Source organism: Rattus norvegicus, chromosome 2, assembly GCF_036323735.1.
Source record: "Rattus norvegicus strain BN/NHsdMcwi chromosome 2, GRCr8, whole genome shotgun sequence".
NCBI classification, from domain to species: domain Eukaryota; kingdom Metazoa; phylum Chordata; class Mammalia; order Rodentia; family Muridae; genus Rattus; species Rattus norvegicus.
In genome coordinates, this window is record NC_086020.1 from 26,614,623 (window position 1) to 26,628,856 (window position 14,234).

At 45.9% G+C, this 14,234-nt stretch overlaps 1 protein-coding gene across 1 annotated transcript; it reads right to left on the reverse strand.

The window, feature by feature from the left end:
• Positions 1-4,201: 4,201 nt before the first annotated feature.
• Rpl36l7 (ribosomal protein L36 like 7) lies at positions 4,202-4,632 on the reverse strand. Its single transcript, XM_039103453.2, has one exon. The coding sequence runs from the start codon at positions 4,572-4,574 to the stop codon at positions 4,260-4,262; it is 315 nt and encodes a 104-aa protein (XP_038959381.1). The 5' UTR covers positions 4,575-4,632; the 3' UTR covers positions 4,202-4,259.
• Positions 4,633-14,234: the final 9,602 nt, after the last annotated feature.

The following is a 14,234-nucleotide window of genomic DNA, read 5'->3' on the forward strand; positions in this document are numbered from 1 at the left end:
AAGAAGAAGAAAAAAATACCGAGGTCGCTGCTTGCTCGTCTGCACACTGACCTTTGGCCAGTTGCAGGCCTCTGACCTTGACCAGGTACCCATGACCCACTTAAACTGCCAGACCAGGCCCCCAAGAATTCCACTCAGTGCTCAAATATTTGACCAAGGCGAAGATACAAGATCGTTGCGCGAGGATACGATGTCCCGCAAGAACTTTGCACAAAGTGTAAATTGCATGACCCGCCCTGGCGTAAGTAACACAAACTTGGCCTTTGCAGAAGCATTCGATGCCAAACCTCAAGAAGTGGGTCTGTTCTCAGTGACCTTACAGGCAGGCTTTGCAGTTTCTGGTAACCGTGGCTTCTAATAGGAATACTGCACCATCTGACTAGCACAGAGTCTAACAAATAAATGATCAGCAAAATGGAAAAGACTCTGAAGAGCTTAAATTTCCACATGAAAAGCAAAACCGAAGCAAACCGGAGAGCAACCGGAAGCAGCCCGGAGTGCAGCATATTGCTGCTGTCTGTTGACGATTTTTAACCTGTGGGTGATTTATGATTGTTCCCTAAATATTAAAAAAAAACAAACTATAACGTGACTTAAAAACACTAGAAATATCACTTACAAAAACTGTCCAACATACTAGTAAATATTTAAAGACAACAAAAGAGTGGGGGTTCAGAAACTTTTATCCAAATAAGCACAGGAGGATATTCTCCACGTGGAGCATTGGTCTCGATTTCACATACTCAGAAGAGGTTATAGTAGCAGATAACACATTGGTGAACGTTAAAAGGGATGTATGAATGATATACAATGAGAAAGCTTTTTTTTAGGGATTTATTTATTATATATAAGTATCAGACGCAACGGAAGAGGGCATCAGATCTCATTACAGAGATCGTTACATCACGGTGAGCCACCACGTGGTTGCCGGGATTTGAACTCAGGACCTCTGGAAGAACAGTGTTTTTGTTTGTTTGTTTGTTTTTGTTTTTGTTTTTCTGGAGCTGGGGACCGAACCCAGGGCCTTGTGCTTGCTAGGCAAGCGCTCTACCACTGAGCTAAATCCCCAACCCCACAGTCAGTGTTCTTAACCACTGAGCCATCTCTCCAGCTGGAAAGTAACTACCCCTATCAGTATACATCTTTCTGGGGAAATGCAATGCCCATTTCAGAATAAGCATGTTTATTAAGATTCCTATTTGAATGTGGGAATTCTTGGTTCTTTGAATGCTCACTGACTCCTACTTTGCCCACATGATTTATAGGCAGCTGTCAAAAGATTTCTATCTTTCCTCAGTCTCTCCGTTTGTTGCCCTACCTTTTCTTCCACCCCTAAACGAGCTCTGTTGAAACATCGTCCACCTGTTCTTTCCGTGTCGAATACTAACCCCACAGTTTGCTGAGTGCTACTGGAAATTTAACCCCTGAGTTTCATAACCTCAAAAGAGAGATTATTGTTCCGGCTACTGTTTATGCTTCACTCTGCCCAGAACCTCAGAAGCATTTATCCAATGCCACTTGACAAACACGAAGCCCTGCGAGGCAGGATATGAGACCCTGTGCATGGAGCTAGAGGTAAAGGGTAGCTCGCCCTCCTTTGTGTTTCCCAACGAGGAAGTAAACGATATCGAGAATCAATATGTGAGTGTCCTTTTAATCGATATGTAGATGGAAACGTCAGGGGCCTTCTTCTCCTCTTCAAGTGCGATTGCCTTTAAAATGGAGTCAGGGCTGAGGTGTAGCTCAGAGGTATAGTGCTTGCCTTGAATGCATGAAGCTCTGGATTTGACCTCTAGCACCTCTTAGAGAAATAAATGACTGACCGAATAAACAAAGCAATTAATTGTGAAACTGACTTTCCTCAGATCATCATCACCATCACCACCACCACCACCACCACCACCACCACCACCACCACCACCACCATCATCATCATCATCAAAACACGAGTCACTGAGCTTTAAACTGTTGAAGACACTTTGTATTTTAACACTGGGTGCAATAACATTTGACACCTGTGTGGAGCTCTTTGCAAACTGGTGACACGGAAGTGTAGCCAATGTCCATGTTTCTTTTGGCCAAGCCAATGTTTATTAAAAAGGAAAATGTGATTCCTTTGGGTAGGGCATTCACCCCGTCCTGTATACCATCTACACCATGCCCAGTGTGCTACATATGTCTGGTTTGTGTGCTTTTCAGCCTCTGCTGAAGGTGTGTGTGTGTGTGTGTGTGTGTGTGTGTGTGTGTGTGTGTGTGTACTTGTGGAGAGCAGAGGGCAGAGGTCAGTTTCTGCTCTAACTTCACCTCTCTCTCTCTCTCTCTCTCTCTCTCTCTCTCTCTCTCTCTCTCTCTCTCTCTTCCTGTCCCACCCCTCTTTACTATATAGCCCAGGCTAGTTCTGATCTATTGAACTCAAATTTTCTGCCTTAGTCTATTATCTGCTCTTCTATTTTGGGGGTGAAGGGGGCAGATTGGAATGAACTCTAAAGACCTCCTATGTCACATGATTGGCACCTGAAGTCTATGGGGTTCAGCAGCCTAAATGTGTGGTTCCTGATTCAGAGACTCGGAGCCCAGGGAAAATCCCATGACTTGCTCTCAGTCTGGCAGAGGAGTTTGAAACCAATTGTGGTGTGTGTGTGTGTGTGTGTGTGTGTGTGTGTGTGTGTGTGTGTGTATTGACTGTATATGTGTTACTGTCTGTGTAAATGCACATGCTGCCCATGGGTGTGGATGCCGGAGGTCAGCCTTGGGTGCTATTTTACACACACACACACACACACACACACACACACACACACACCCCACCCTCTCATTTCTATTTCCTAGTGCACTGCCTCTAGAGAAGAATTGGGAGGAGTTTTAAGAGAGAGCTGGTAAGAATTGTGTCTAGGTAAAGAATCACTCTGGGATAGGCTGGTATGTAACCTGAGTCACCTTTAAGACTAGGAATGAGGCCCTCTGCCAAGTTATGAAGGTGCTAATACATTCTCGAGAACCAATACTGTCTGCTGAATGTCAAAACCACAGGAAAACTACTACTGTGGGCATGAAAGCACATACCTCTTGCAAAGCTTTTGGGGGTCCCACTTGGGGTCCAATAGTAAAGACATGGAGACATCTGTATAATATAGGGCTCTTGTCTGTTTTCTGGGGCAGTCCCTCAGTTACTCTTCTGCCTGTCCCTGTCTCCTTTCTGTCACCCCCATCCCCACCTGGGTGCCCTGTCCCAACTCCAGCCACCAGCTCTTTCTCATACAAAAAAAGAAACCTATTGGCATAGTGAGAGAGATTATTCTTACTAGTCCGTTAGCAGGACTAGGCCCAGTTTTCATCAGAGCGTTGCCTTTTGGCCAGGCCGGATTGAGGGCTATGTGACCTTCTGTGACCTCCCCTGTGATAATCTCAGAGAATCCTCTTTGGGGGCAGCAGGCTGGCCTTGAATTCACAGAGAACCGCCTGCCTCTGCCTCTTGAGTGCTGGGATTAAAGGTGTGCACCACTACCACTTGGCCACCATAAACATTCCCATACATTCTTGGAGAGAATAGTTATACAAGTGGAACTGCTCTTGGGGCTGGGTTTGGTCTCTCTCTCTCTCTCTCTCTCTCTCTCTCTCTCTCTCTCTCTCTCTCTCTCTCTCATCTCTGTTTGCCCCTACTTAAGGAAGCTTCCAGATGTAGATGAGAGAAGAAACTGGTTTACCCACTAAATAGATTTTAATGTACAGAACCCAGTGTGTGGGATTTCTAATACACTTACTTTTGTGCTTATTTTCCATCTATGGGTCATTGATATACCATAACACCATTCTCTAGATATAAGCAAATAATAATTGTTAGATCGAAACATAGCCCATGCCTGGCTGTCAATAGTGCTTGCCGAATGACTCAAATTAAATCAGGCAGGAAGTGCTAGCATAGGAATGCTCTCCCATTCGGCAGGACTGGAGGGCGCCTGTTCCTCGCCTGGCCACTTCTTTCCTCCTTCTCCTTTGAGGACATCCTTTCCCCCCCCTCCCCCTTCCCTTTGCCCCAGGGCTGATCATTATGTTCCGGAAAAGCTTCAGAGAAGTTAAATATCCATCTAGGAGGCTTTACCTAGCCAGCGTCATTTCCTTCTGATATAGTCTTGCTTTCTGCGTTGCGTTTCCCATGCCTGCCTTTACACCGCAGGGTGTGACAGAGAGTTAGTGATGCTGCTTTCTTTCTTTCTTTTCTTTTTTTTTTTAAGAACCATCTTTTATTGGGGGAGGGGTCATCAATCCTTGGCCGCCGCCTTCCGCATGGCTGCCAGCACGTTGCTCAGCTCCTCCCTCTTTCTCTTGGCGCGGATGTGCGTGCCCACCCTCTTCTTGATAAACTTGAGTGCTCGCTTGTCCTTGGACACCTTGAGCAGCTCCATGGCACGCCGCTGGTAGGGCGCGAAGCCGCACACCTCCCGGATCATATCGCGCACGAACTTGGTGTGCTTGGTGAGGCGCCCGCGGCGGCGGCTGTGTCTCGGCTTGCTGACGTTTTTCGTCACTTTGTGGCCTTTGTTGAGGCCCACGGCCATGGGGTAGCGCAGGGCCATGGCTGCAGCTTTCCGATGGCGGCTGGACAGGAAGTGTGATGCTGCTTTTAAAACGTCACCAGCGTTGGATGATGACAGGAACCGTGTGCTCACATCAGACTCTTCAGTGTTGTGCAGGAAGATAAAACTGTGCTTCTTCCACACGGAGTCAGCCTCCTGTCTGGCTTTCCTGGTCATCCCTTAAAACTCAGGCCAGTGGTCTCCTTGGGACATGCTCACCCGTCTGCTCTGTCTTACTTCACCCCAGAGTAGGTCTGCGTGTGGGTTAGGAATACAGTCATCTTCCACTGTGGTCTGAATGCTTCTGTACCCCCCACCCCACCCCCCACACGCACACAACCCCTATCTTACAGTTTGAAACCTTGGCCTCCAGCGTGGGGCCAAGGTGAGGTTCGGGGAGGAGGCTGGGCCCTGATTGGGACCCCGATGAGATTAATAACTTCCATGGTCTGGGCCTGCTCTGAGTGTCTCTCAAGGGTCTGTGGTCTGAGTGTCTCAAAGGTCCCAGGGCCGCAATGCCGAGAGAAGGTGGGCCTCTTTAAGGCAATGAGCTGGTGCTCTTGGAGGGATTGTGGGAGGCCAGACTTCCTGTTTGACTCTGTGAGCTTTTCCACACATGCAGAAAAAAGAGGCAGATTTTTACATTGTGGTCTCTGTGGCGCTGGTTTGATTTTACTTCTCTGTCAGGTCTGAGGGGACAGAACATAGCAAGCAAAATTAGCCTTTCTAGGTAGATATTGAAGGGCGTAAGGCTTGGGCCCATGTGAGCCAAGCCTCCTGCCTGATGGCCGTGTTGGGGAAGCTTGAGGAAAGGATTCTGGGAAAAACAATGAATGACTAGGCCTTCCAACACTGACCTCGAGTAAGTCCTTGAAAACCTTTCTGAGCCTCTGTTTTCTCACATCAGTATTAATGGAGTTGAACCAGCAAAAAGAGCCCCACTGGGATTTTAAATACTATGTATCTATTTTAGTGTTTAATCTCAAAAAAATAATCTAGAAAAACAAATTGAGCAGATCCAATAACTGAATGTAAATGCTCTTTTTAAATCAGATCCTATGTCCCTAACATTTCTGAGAGATTTAATGGATTTTTCTCCTTTTTTAAAATTGTGGTCATTATCTCTAAATTGTATCTCAGCTTGTAACCTTAACTATATATTAAATACATCTCATAAATGGTCATAGGCTAATACAATAATATCATAGAGATATTTTTAGTTAATTGGAAAGAAAAATTTGAGACAGTTTTGTCTCACCTGAAACCCAAGCTGACCTGATGTTTGTGAATTTCCTGACTCAGCTTCCAATATGCTGAGATTACAGAAATGTATCACCATTTCTTGCTTAAATGTTTTTAGTGGGTGAGATGGGATTTCATGTATCCCAAGCCACAAACTCCTTGTGTAGGTGAATTTCTGATCCCTTGGCTTCTATCTCCTAAGAGCTGGGACCACTGGGATGTGTCACACAGCTGGCTTTAGCCTGAACATCTGATTTCTGAATTTCCATGTGGTTATGATGTCTGCCTGTCAGATTTTTGTGTCTTGGGACAGTTTTGGGAGTACAACCTTCCTAAGGCCCCATATCTACTTTCCCAGGTTTCTTAACATCTGGAAAGTGTTGGGTCTTGGACTTAGAAACCAGAGGCACAAATTTAAGACAGTGAGAAGCAAACCATGGGATGAAGAAGTGAGGTGGGAGGAGCTGGTCTGGTGGGAGCTGAGGAGCTCACAGTCTGTGGGGGCGGGGAGGGGAACGACTCATGTCCAGTGTTTAAAATGGGAACAGCACCCAGCGTCAGCAGCCGTGTGCTTCCAAATAAACTTTAATGAATCCTTTTTCTGGCTTAAATTAGTTACAGAGAGCTCTGTTGCTAGCAACAGAGGACATTGACAGATAAAAGTATATTTCTCAAGTAATCCTCTTTGCAACCAGGATCTAAATAAATCTTTACTTCTAAGCAAAACAACACACACACACAAAAAAAAAAAAAAAAACAAAAGCAAAATATCAAACAAAACAAACAAAAAGCATTTATTCATTCAAAACAATCTTTTGCTCAGATCTGAAAGCTGTACTTCATAAGGCACAGTGGGGTCTCTAAGAGCCCAAATTGCCTTAGAGCTGACATTGGGTCTGGGAAGATGACAGAGTAGCCGTGCCTATAAATCAGGAGTCGTCCTGGTTTACACCACGGAGTCCTCCCTGTGGCCGTGGGGGTTGGTGCAGTCCTTTTTCCTAAGGGTGAGAGATAGGCAGCTTGCCAAAGCTAAGGCACTTGTCCAAGGCACCGGCTGGAGGTGGCAGAGCCAAGGGCTCCTTAGCTCCTTAGACCAGCCATTCCTGGCCACGTAGAGAACCTCATTCATGTCCTTCATGCTCCTCCCTCTGGGTGCAAAGCTGGATGCCAGTGGTCACAGTGAAACCAGTAAAGATGTCAGACTCCTCTCTTGCTCGCTTTAAAGATACAAAACCGAGTCCACAATGCGGATCCCAGCTTTCCCTCCATGTCCTCTGGCGAGGTTAGACGGGAGGGGGGGGGGGCAGAACTTTCTGAGAGGCTGTTTGTGATACTAAGCAGCAACGCCTCCTTCCAACCCCTGCCACACCCTTGCCCCTACCCCCCACCGACGACTGTCACATAACTCTGTGTGTGTGTGTGTGTGTGTGTGTGTGTGTGTGTGTGTGTGTGTGTTGTCTGGATAGCAGTGCTGCACAAGACCCAGGAGGGGTTGATCCTCAGAATTAAGGAGGAAGAGGAGGGAGGAGGAAGAAGGAAGGAGGAAGGAAGAAAGGAAGGAAGGAAGGAAGGAAGGAGGGAAGAAGGAAGGAAGGAAGGAAGGAAGGAGGGAAGGAGGAAGGAAGAAAGGAAGAAAGGAAGGAAGGAAGGAGGAAGGAAGGAAGGAAGGAGGAAGGAAGGAAGGAAGGAGGAAGGAAGGAAGGAAGGAAGGGGGAAGGAAGGAGGGAAGGAAGGAAAGAAGGAAGGAAGGAAGGAAGGGGGGAAGGAGGAAGGAAGGAGGAAGGAAGGAAGGAAGGAGGAAGGAAGGAAGGAAGGAGGAAGGAAGGAAGGAAGGAGGAAGGAAGGAAGGAGGAAGGAAGGAGGAAGGAAGGAAGGGGGGAAGGAGGAAGGAAGGGGGGAAGGGGAAGGAAGGAGGAAGGAAGGAAGGAAGGAGGAAGGAAGGAAGGAAGGAGGAAGGAAGGAAGGAGGAAGGAAGGGGGGAAGGAGGAAGGAAGGAAGGAAGGGAGGAAGGAGGAAGGAAGGAGGGAAGGACAGAGGAAGGAAGGAGGAAGGAAGGAAGGAAGGACGGAGGAAGGAAGGAGGGAAGGAAAGAAGGAAGGAAGGAAGGAAGGAAGGAAGGAAGGAAGGAAGGAAGGAAAGTAGGTCTTTTTTTCCAGTGCTGGAGGTGGGGGTGGGGTGTGACAGTGTGTGTGTGAGGTGTGGAGACAGATATATCCTTGGGACACACTGGCCAGCCATTTTGACGGATGAGCCCCTGTTTCCCAGTAGAGGAAGACATCAGACATTGATCTCTGCCTTTCACTCAGGCATTTCCACACACCCACCGGAACACATGCTTATACTACATGCAGGTGCGTGCACACACATGCACAGAACCAGCCAACCAGAGTCACCAACATGCAAAATAGTCCCCAGATCTTAAGCCATATTTTAAGCATATTTTTTACAGGTGCCTGTGTTTTTCTAATTGCTCATTTAACTCTCTGCTTTACCGTAATACTTCCCTGTCTACTCGGTCTTCTTCCCCCTGGTCCATCCCATTTGTTCAGCCTGACACTCCTGATGCCCTCCACCCCATCAACTAGCAGTTCGGGACCCCACCTGACTCCATTTTGAAGGCAGGAGCTATTGTGCTATATTGTTAAACGTGAGTTTCCATTTACAAAAAGAGCTGAGTTGCTGTTTTTAAGGCTGTTTCCTGGAGCCTGACCTGCCTGGAACCATGACCTTGTGTTGCTCTTTGAGAACACCCTGAGCCCCCCTCCCCTCCCTAGTCACCGTCTGGGATTGCACGGCAAATGAGTTTGGTGTTGTTGGTGTTGTTGTTGTTGTTTTGGGTTTTGTTTTGTTTTTGACATTTTCTGTACTTCCTTTTGACCCCACTGACCCTCTTCTGTAAACCTGCTTTGCAAGTACTTGTGAATTTACTCCTTAAAAGGGGCCGGAGAAATGGACCCGGGGTGCTCTCTTACACTTGTGTTAGGAGGCAGTTGTTGGCCAGCTCTTGGGTGTACCCCACTAAGAGTCAAGCTTGATTCCAATCTGTCTCATATTTGTGGTAGTGGTCTTATTCTCATGCAGTGGGATTAACACAGTATCCTCAACTCCAGTGTCCCTGGGCCACACAGCACAGTGCTGCTCTGTCGCTTGTCACAAGCTCCTCTTCCCGTCTCTCCGCACTACCCAGACAACAGAGGCCAGGTCTAAAATGTGCTGGCCTGGACCTCCCTAAGGCACTAGAAAAAGCCCAAGGTCAGGCAGACGTGTGTGCTCTTCCAAATCTCCTCTTTTTCATTATTGATTAAACCAAGTTATGTGCCCGTCTTCAAGGCAGCTGACTGTACAGCCAAAACGGGTTGCCTAACTTGGTTTGTGATTTTGCAGAAGGTGTCAGGCCATGGCTGTGACCGAGGCAGGAATTGTTTTTCCAGCTGACCTTCACCCCCACGTGGCTTCCACCCTGGCTCCCCTTTAGTTCTTCGATCTTTCCTCTGCCAACCGTTTGCTGGTTTGCTTTTGCGCTTCTCCTCACAGGCGGGTTTATCAGAGGGCCATCTGCTCTTCTTGATATCGCTCTAGGACAGCAAATATCTACTTCGGAACTGGAAAGAGCTGGCTCAAACCAGTTTTTCTTAGTTTCACTGATCACCAGTCTTGTGTGTGTGTGTGTTGGGGGGTGTGTGTGTTAACAATTACCTTCCTGTTGATTTCTGCCTACCAAATCAGAATATGTGGAAATCTTCCATGAAAAGAAAAGGACACTTTGTATGCTAAAATACTTAGGGTAAATTATAAAGAATATTTAACATTTAGTATGTACCTTCATTTTTTTTCTCTGAAAGGTTAAGAACCTATTGCTGCATTGCTAGGTTTAATTTTGACTCCTTATTCATGTTCCAGTTCCCATAGTTGTTCCCACAGGACCTCTCCTAGGTCCATATCATTTCCCAAGTGGGTGCCCATCTGAGTCCACGCAGTGCATCAGCTCGATATGGGGTTGACTCTTGGGGATGTTCGACTCCCTGTTACAAGATGGCATAGGACCTTCACATAACCTACAGACTTCTTCCCCATAGCCCTCTAATCTCCTCTTCCTTACTCTAATAGCTAACACAGCGCACCGTGTATAACTACTGCACTGCACTGTTAATAATGGAATCGCTGCACGGGTTCAATCCCCGCTCCGGCCCTTGAATATTTTCAGTCAGAGTCTGCTTGCATCCGAGGGTATGGAACCTCACAGGGACATGGGACCGACTCTTTAGAGCTGAAAACTCCCATGGCACTGGCATGTGAAAGAAACCAGCTGCCCTGAAAAATACGGTTTACCTGATTGCTTCCTTTGGTGGTGTTTATCTTGTGCTGCTCCAATACTTCCCTTTGAATGCCTCCTTCTTGAAAACTCACATTGAGAGACTCTCCAAAGTCCTATGCATTCAGAGGAAGGCCTTTAAGATGCGATCCAGAATGGAGGAGGTCTTGAACATGGGCTCCTCAAATTAGCATTAGTGGATTTAAAGATCTGTTTACTTATTTTATGAGTACATAAAATGTGTTGAGCTGTCTTCAGACACACCAGAAGAGGGCATCGGATCCCATTACAGATGGTTGTGAGCCACAAGGTGGTTGCTGGGAATTGAACTCAGGACCTCTAGGAAGAGCAGTCAGTGCTCTTAACCACTGAGCCATCTCTCCAGCCCGCATTAGTGGATTTAATAGAAGACAAATACCAGCTAACACACTACTAAACATCCCATCCAATGCCCTCCCCTGTGCTGGGATACAGCAAGATGGCCCCCATCATTCCAGGACATCATGCTCTGGGACTTCCCAACCCCTGGAACATTTTTTCTTTAGAAATACCCAGCCACCTTACTCAGTTATAGCAATGGGAAATAGACAGGAAGCTTTTTATGTCCTCTTAGTTGGCTTCATTGGATTTCACTCTGGCATTCTTGGTTGGTATACATTATTGGCGGTGTGGACTTCCTGTTCTGTGCTGTCCTGTTCTGATATCTGGCTACCCTCCTCACAGCCAGAAGTCTTTACAGACCTTGCCTCGCCGATTCAAGTTCCTAGAGAAGGTAATGCCTATCCACATAAGCAAATTCAGGCTAAACAGGGTGTGGGTGAAGGGGAGTCCTTGTCTTGCATTCAACTTTTGTCTGAGGGAATGCTCCTTCCGGGAATGCTCTAAACTCACACAGGGGTGCAGAACACGTCTAGAAATGTTCTTCTGTTCTATACCATGCAGATCTAACATGCCCACCTCAAACTCCTCTCTCTCTTCTCTCTCTCTCTCTGCACATGTGTGCACATACATGGGTGTGTGTGCACACAGGTGTGGTCAGAGGACTAATTGCCCCAATAGGTCCTTTCTTTCTTTCTAGGATGTGGGTTCTAGGGATCACACCCAAGTCATCGGGCTTGGTGGCGAGTACTGTCAGCCATCTCTCCAACCTTAATGAATCCTTTTCAATGACTCTGCTTTAATATATGTGAGTGTTTGGGAATTCATTAACATATGTTATTGTTGGATATTTAGGTGGTTTCCAGACATGCACCTTTGAACACATATGAAAATATGGGAAATTCTTCATACAAGGATGTGATACTTGAAATTTTGGTAGCTACGGGCAAATTGTTTTCCAAATAGTTCACAGTATTTCACATTTCTACATAGCGTGTTTGTCCAAGAGTATGGGTCCCCTACATCCTCATTAATATATAGAATCATTAACTTCTTGGTCTTGTCAACACAGGTGGGAAAAAAGCATCTCAGTGTTTTGCTTTCCTTTCCCTGTGCCTAGAGGATTGAGGTAATCTACTCTCCAATTTGTAAATCCAGCAAATTCTGTTAGTCTACTAAATATATGTAAATATCTTGTCAGGATATAAGCATTTGGATCCATCTATGTGTGTATCTATAATATACACACATTATTTGTCACCTGTTGTCTTCCTTGCTCCAGAAAGACACAAAGTTAAGCCTTTTCCACACCTCCAATAGGGTGTGTTTGAGGGAAAGATAATCTCATTTTCCATTGCTTTTGATGGTATGTCCATAGAAATAACACATCGAAAGTTTTTTGTTTGTTTGTTTTTTTTAAAAGAAAACCTTTAATTGCTCTGAGCATTGAGTGTCAGGTCATGTGGGATATGAGTGGAGGGAAAACTGATCCTCAGAAGTTGCTCAGAGGGAGAGAGCCTGCGACCTGGGAGGGGAAGTCCTATTGGACTACACAGGTTCTGTTAGGAACTGTGTGTGACTCCTCAGAAACTTCCTCTGTGCTGGATCAGTGGTTGCAGATCCAGTACCCGGCCTGCACACTGTCTCTTCCCTGTGTGTTGTGCTTTCCCAAGCATCTAGGTGACAGGGTCCTATGCTGCCCTGAACATGGAGAAGGGACAGTGACACTGCCAGTGCTGATCTAAGGGCTTTGTTTGGGTTCCAGCTGGGTATAGCTCCCTCTAATATCCCCTTACAGAGCCCAATAGGACAGGGAGTCCTGGATCTTGTTGCTCCTCCCTTGAAATGTGTGCCTGAGTGGGAGAAAGGTTGGCCTAAAATACCTCAAGATTAGTGAGAGAGTGCTTGCTGATATCCACTGCACTTTCCCATTACCTTTACCAGGGCATAGACTAGAGGGTATGTGTGTGTGTGTGTGTGTGTGTGTGTGTGTGTGTGTGTGTGTGTGTGTGTGTGTGCGCGCGCACACACAGATTCAAACAGTTCTGTGTAACAGATTTTTTTTTCTTTTATGGTTTTTTTATTCATGGAATTTTGGTTAAAACTTTGATCAATTTTAAATTTACGCACACGCACACATGTACACACATGCAGAGAGAGAGAGAGAGAGAGAGAGAGAGAGAGAGAATCCACACATTGTAGATGATCAGTTGTCCCAGTTACTAACTAATCCAATTTCCCCTTGTCGATTTGGAATTCTCCTCTATTGTGCATTGCTCTCTCCCACTGCTTTTAGACACAGGCAGCCTGTGTGTTTTTTATTTAATTTTATTCTTTTAAAATTATTTATATTTTAAGCATATACATATTTTCTGTGCATGCATGTCTGTGCACCACTTGCACGCCGTGGGCTTAAAGATGCCTGGAGAGGGCATCAGATCCCCTGGAAACGGAGTCACGAATGGTTGTGAACCTCCCTCCATGTGGGTGCTGGGAATTGGATCTAAGATCCTTGGGAAGAGCAGCCAGCTCTTGTAACCAAGGCACTGAGCCATCTCCTCGGCCCATGCCCGGTGGTTGAAATTAGCACAGAGATTGCTTGGCAACCACTTTTTCCCCCCGAAGTTTACCTGATCTCTGTAGTTATGTTTCATCTGAACATGAGTTTGTGTGCCTTTCTCCTCCATGCTGGTGGCCTTTGCCCTGGAGTTCCTATGACAGTTGTTAATCAGTTCCGAGCATCTCACCACCTTTCTTAGAGCAGGTGGGTAAACTTATCCAAGTCTTACTCAGTATCTCACAGCAGCATCTCCATGATCTCCTTCAGTAGCTCTTAAATAGCATGTGTTAGTTTTATTTCTAGACAGTTACTATTTTGCTAAAATGGGAAATGAGTATTTTCCATTATTCTGTCAGAAGAGTTGTCAAGTGTATATAACAGAACAAGGGCTTTCGTATATAGAAATTTAATCCTCATATTACTGGGACTCTCTTACAGTCTACAGGAGTGTTTTGGATAGTCTTTCTGCACAGCCATTTCTTCTGCCTGAACAATGTTTTCATCTTTGCTTTTCTAATATTTTAAAATATCTAAATGGGTTGTCTAGTGTTGCTGGAACAAGGTGACTACAGCAGGGAGTGCTACGATACGTTTCAGGCTGTTTAGAGGGAGAGATTTTGCTTTATTTCTTTAATGGAGTTTCCACTAATATCTCCCCCTAAGATGTTCTATTGTTATTTAAACTGTGATTCAATGACCACATAAGCTTTTCAGTCTTTCCACATAGAAAATTAAAATTCTTTAAGGAGGTTTGCAGTCAGGTGCGCTCACACCTAACTGTAATCTCAGGCCTCTGGAAGTTGAAGCAGAAGAACCAGTAGTTCGAGATTGGCCAGGACTACACCATCAGGCACTGTCTCAAAACATTTCTTTTTAATTCTTCTTGGAGGTGTAGCCCAGTGGTAGAGTACCCGGTGAGCATGTGCAAAGTTGTGCTCAATCCCAAGCACCCAAGCACTCAATACCCAAACTTTACCGGTGTGTCTGCTTATCTCTTGGGAGCCTTATCAACTCGAATGACACCAACTTCTTAGGCAAGGCCACTGAAACTCTACACCCAAAGTGAGACCTGCGTGTTTGACAATGTGAGATGACTTTTGTCCTATCGATAGTTCCAACTGCACATCACCAAACAAAACAGCACATACAACCAGCTTATCCAACAGTC

What these genes read in the sequence shown, in the direction of transcription:
- Rpl36l7 (XM_039103453.2), bottom strand. Translation starts at nt 4,574, where the DNA reads ATGGCCCTGCGCTACCCCATGGCCGTGGGCCTCAACAAAGGCCACAAA.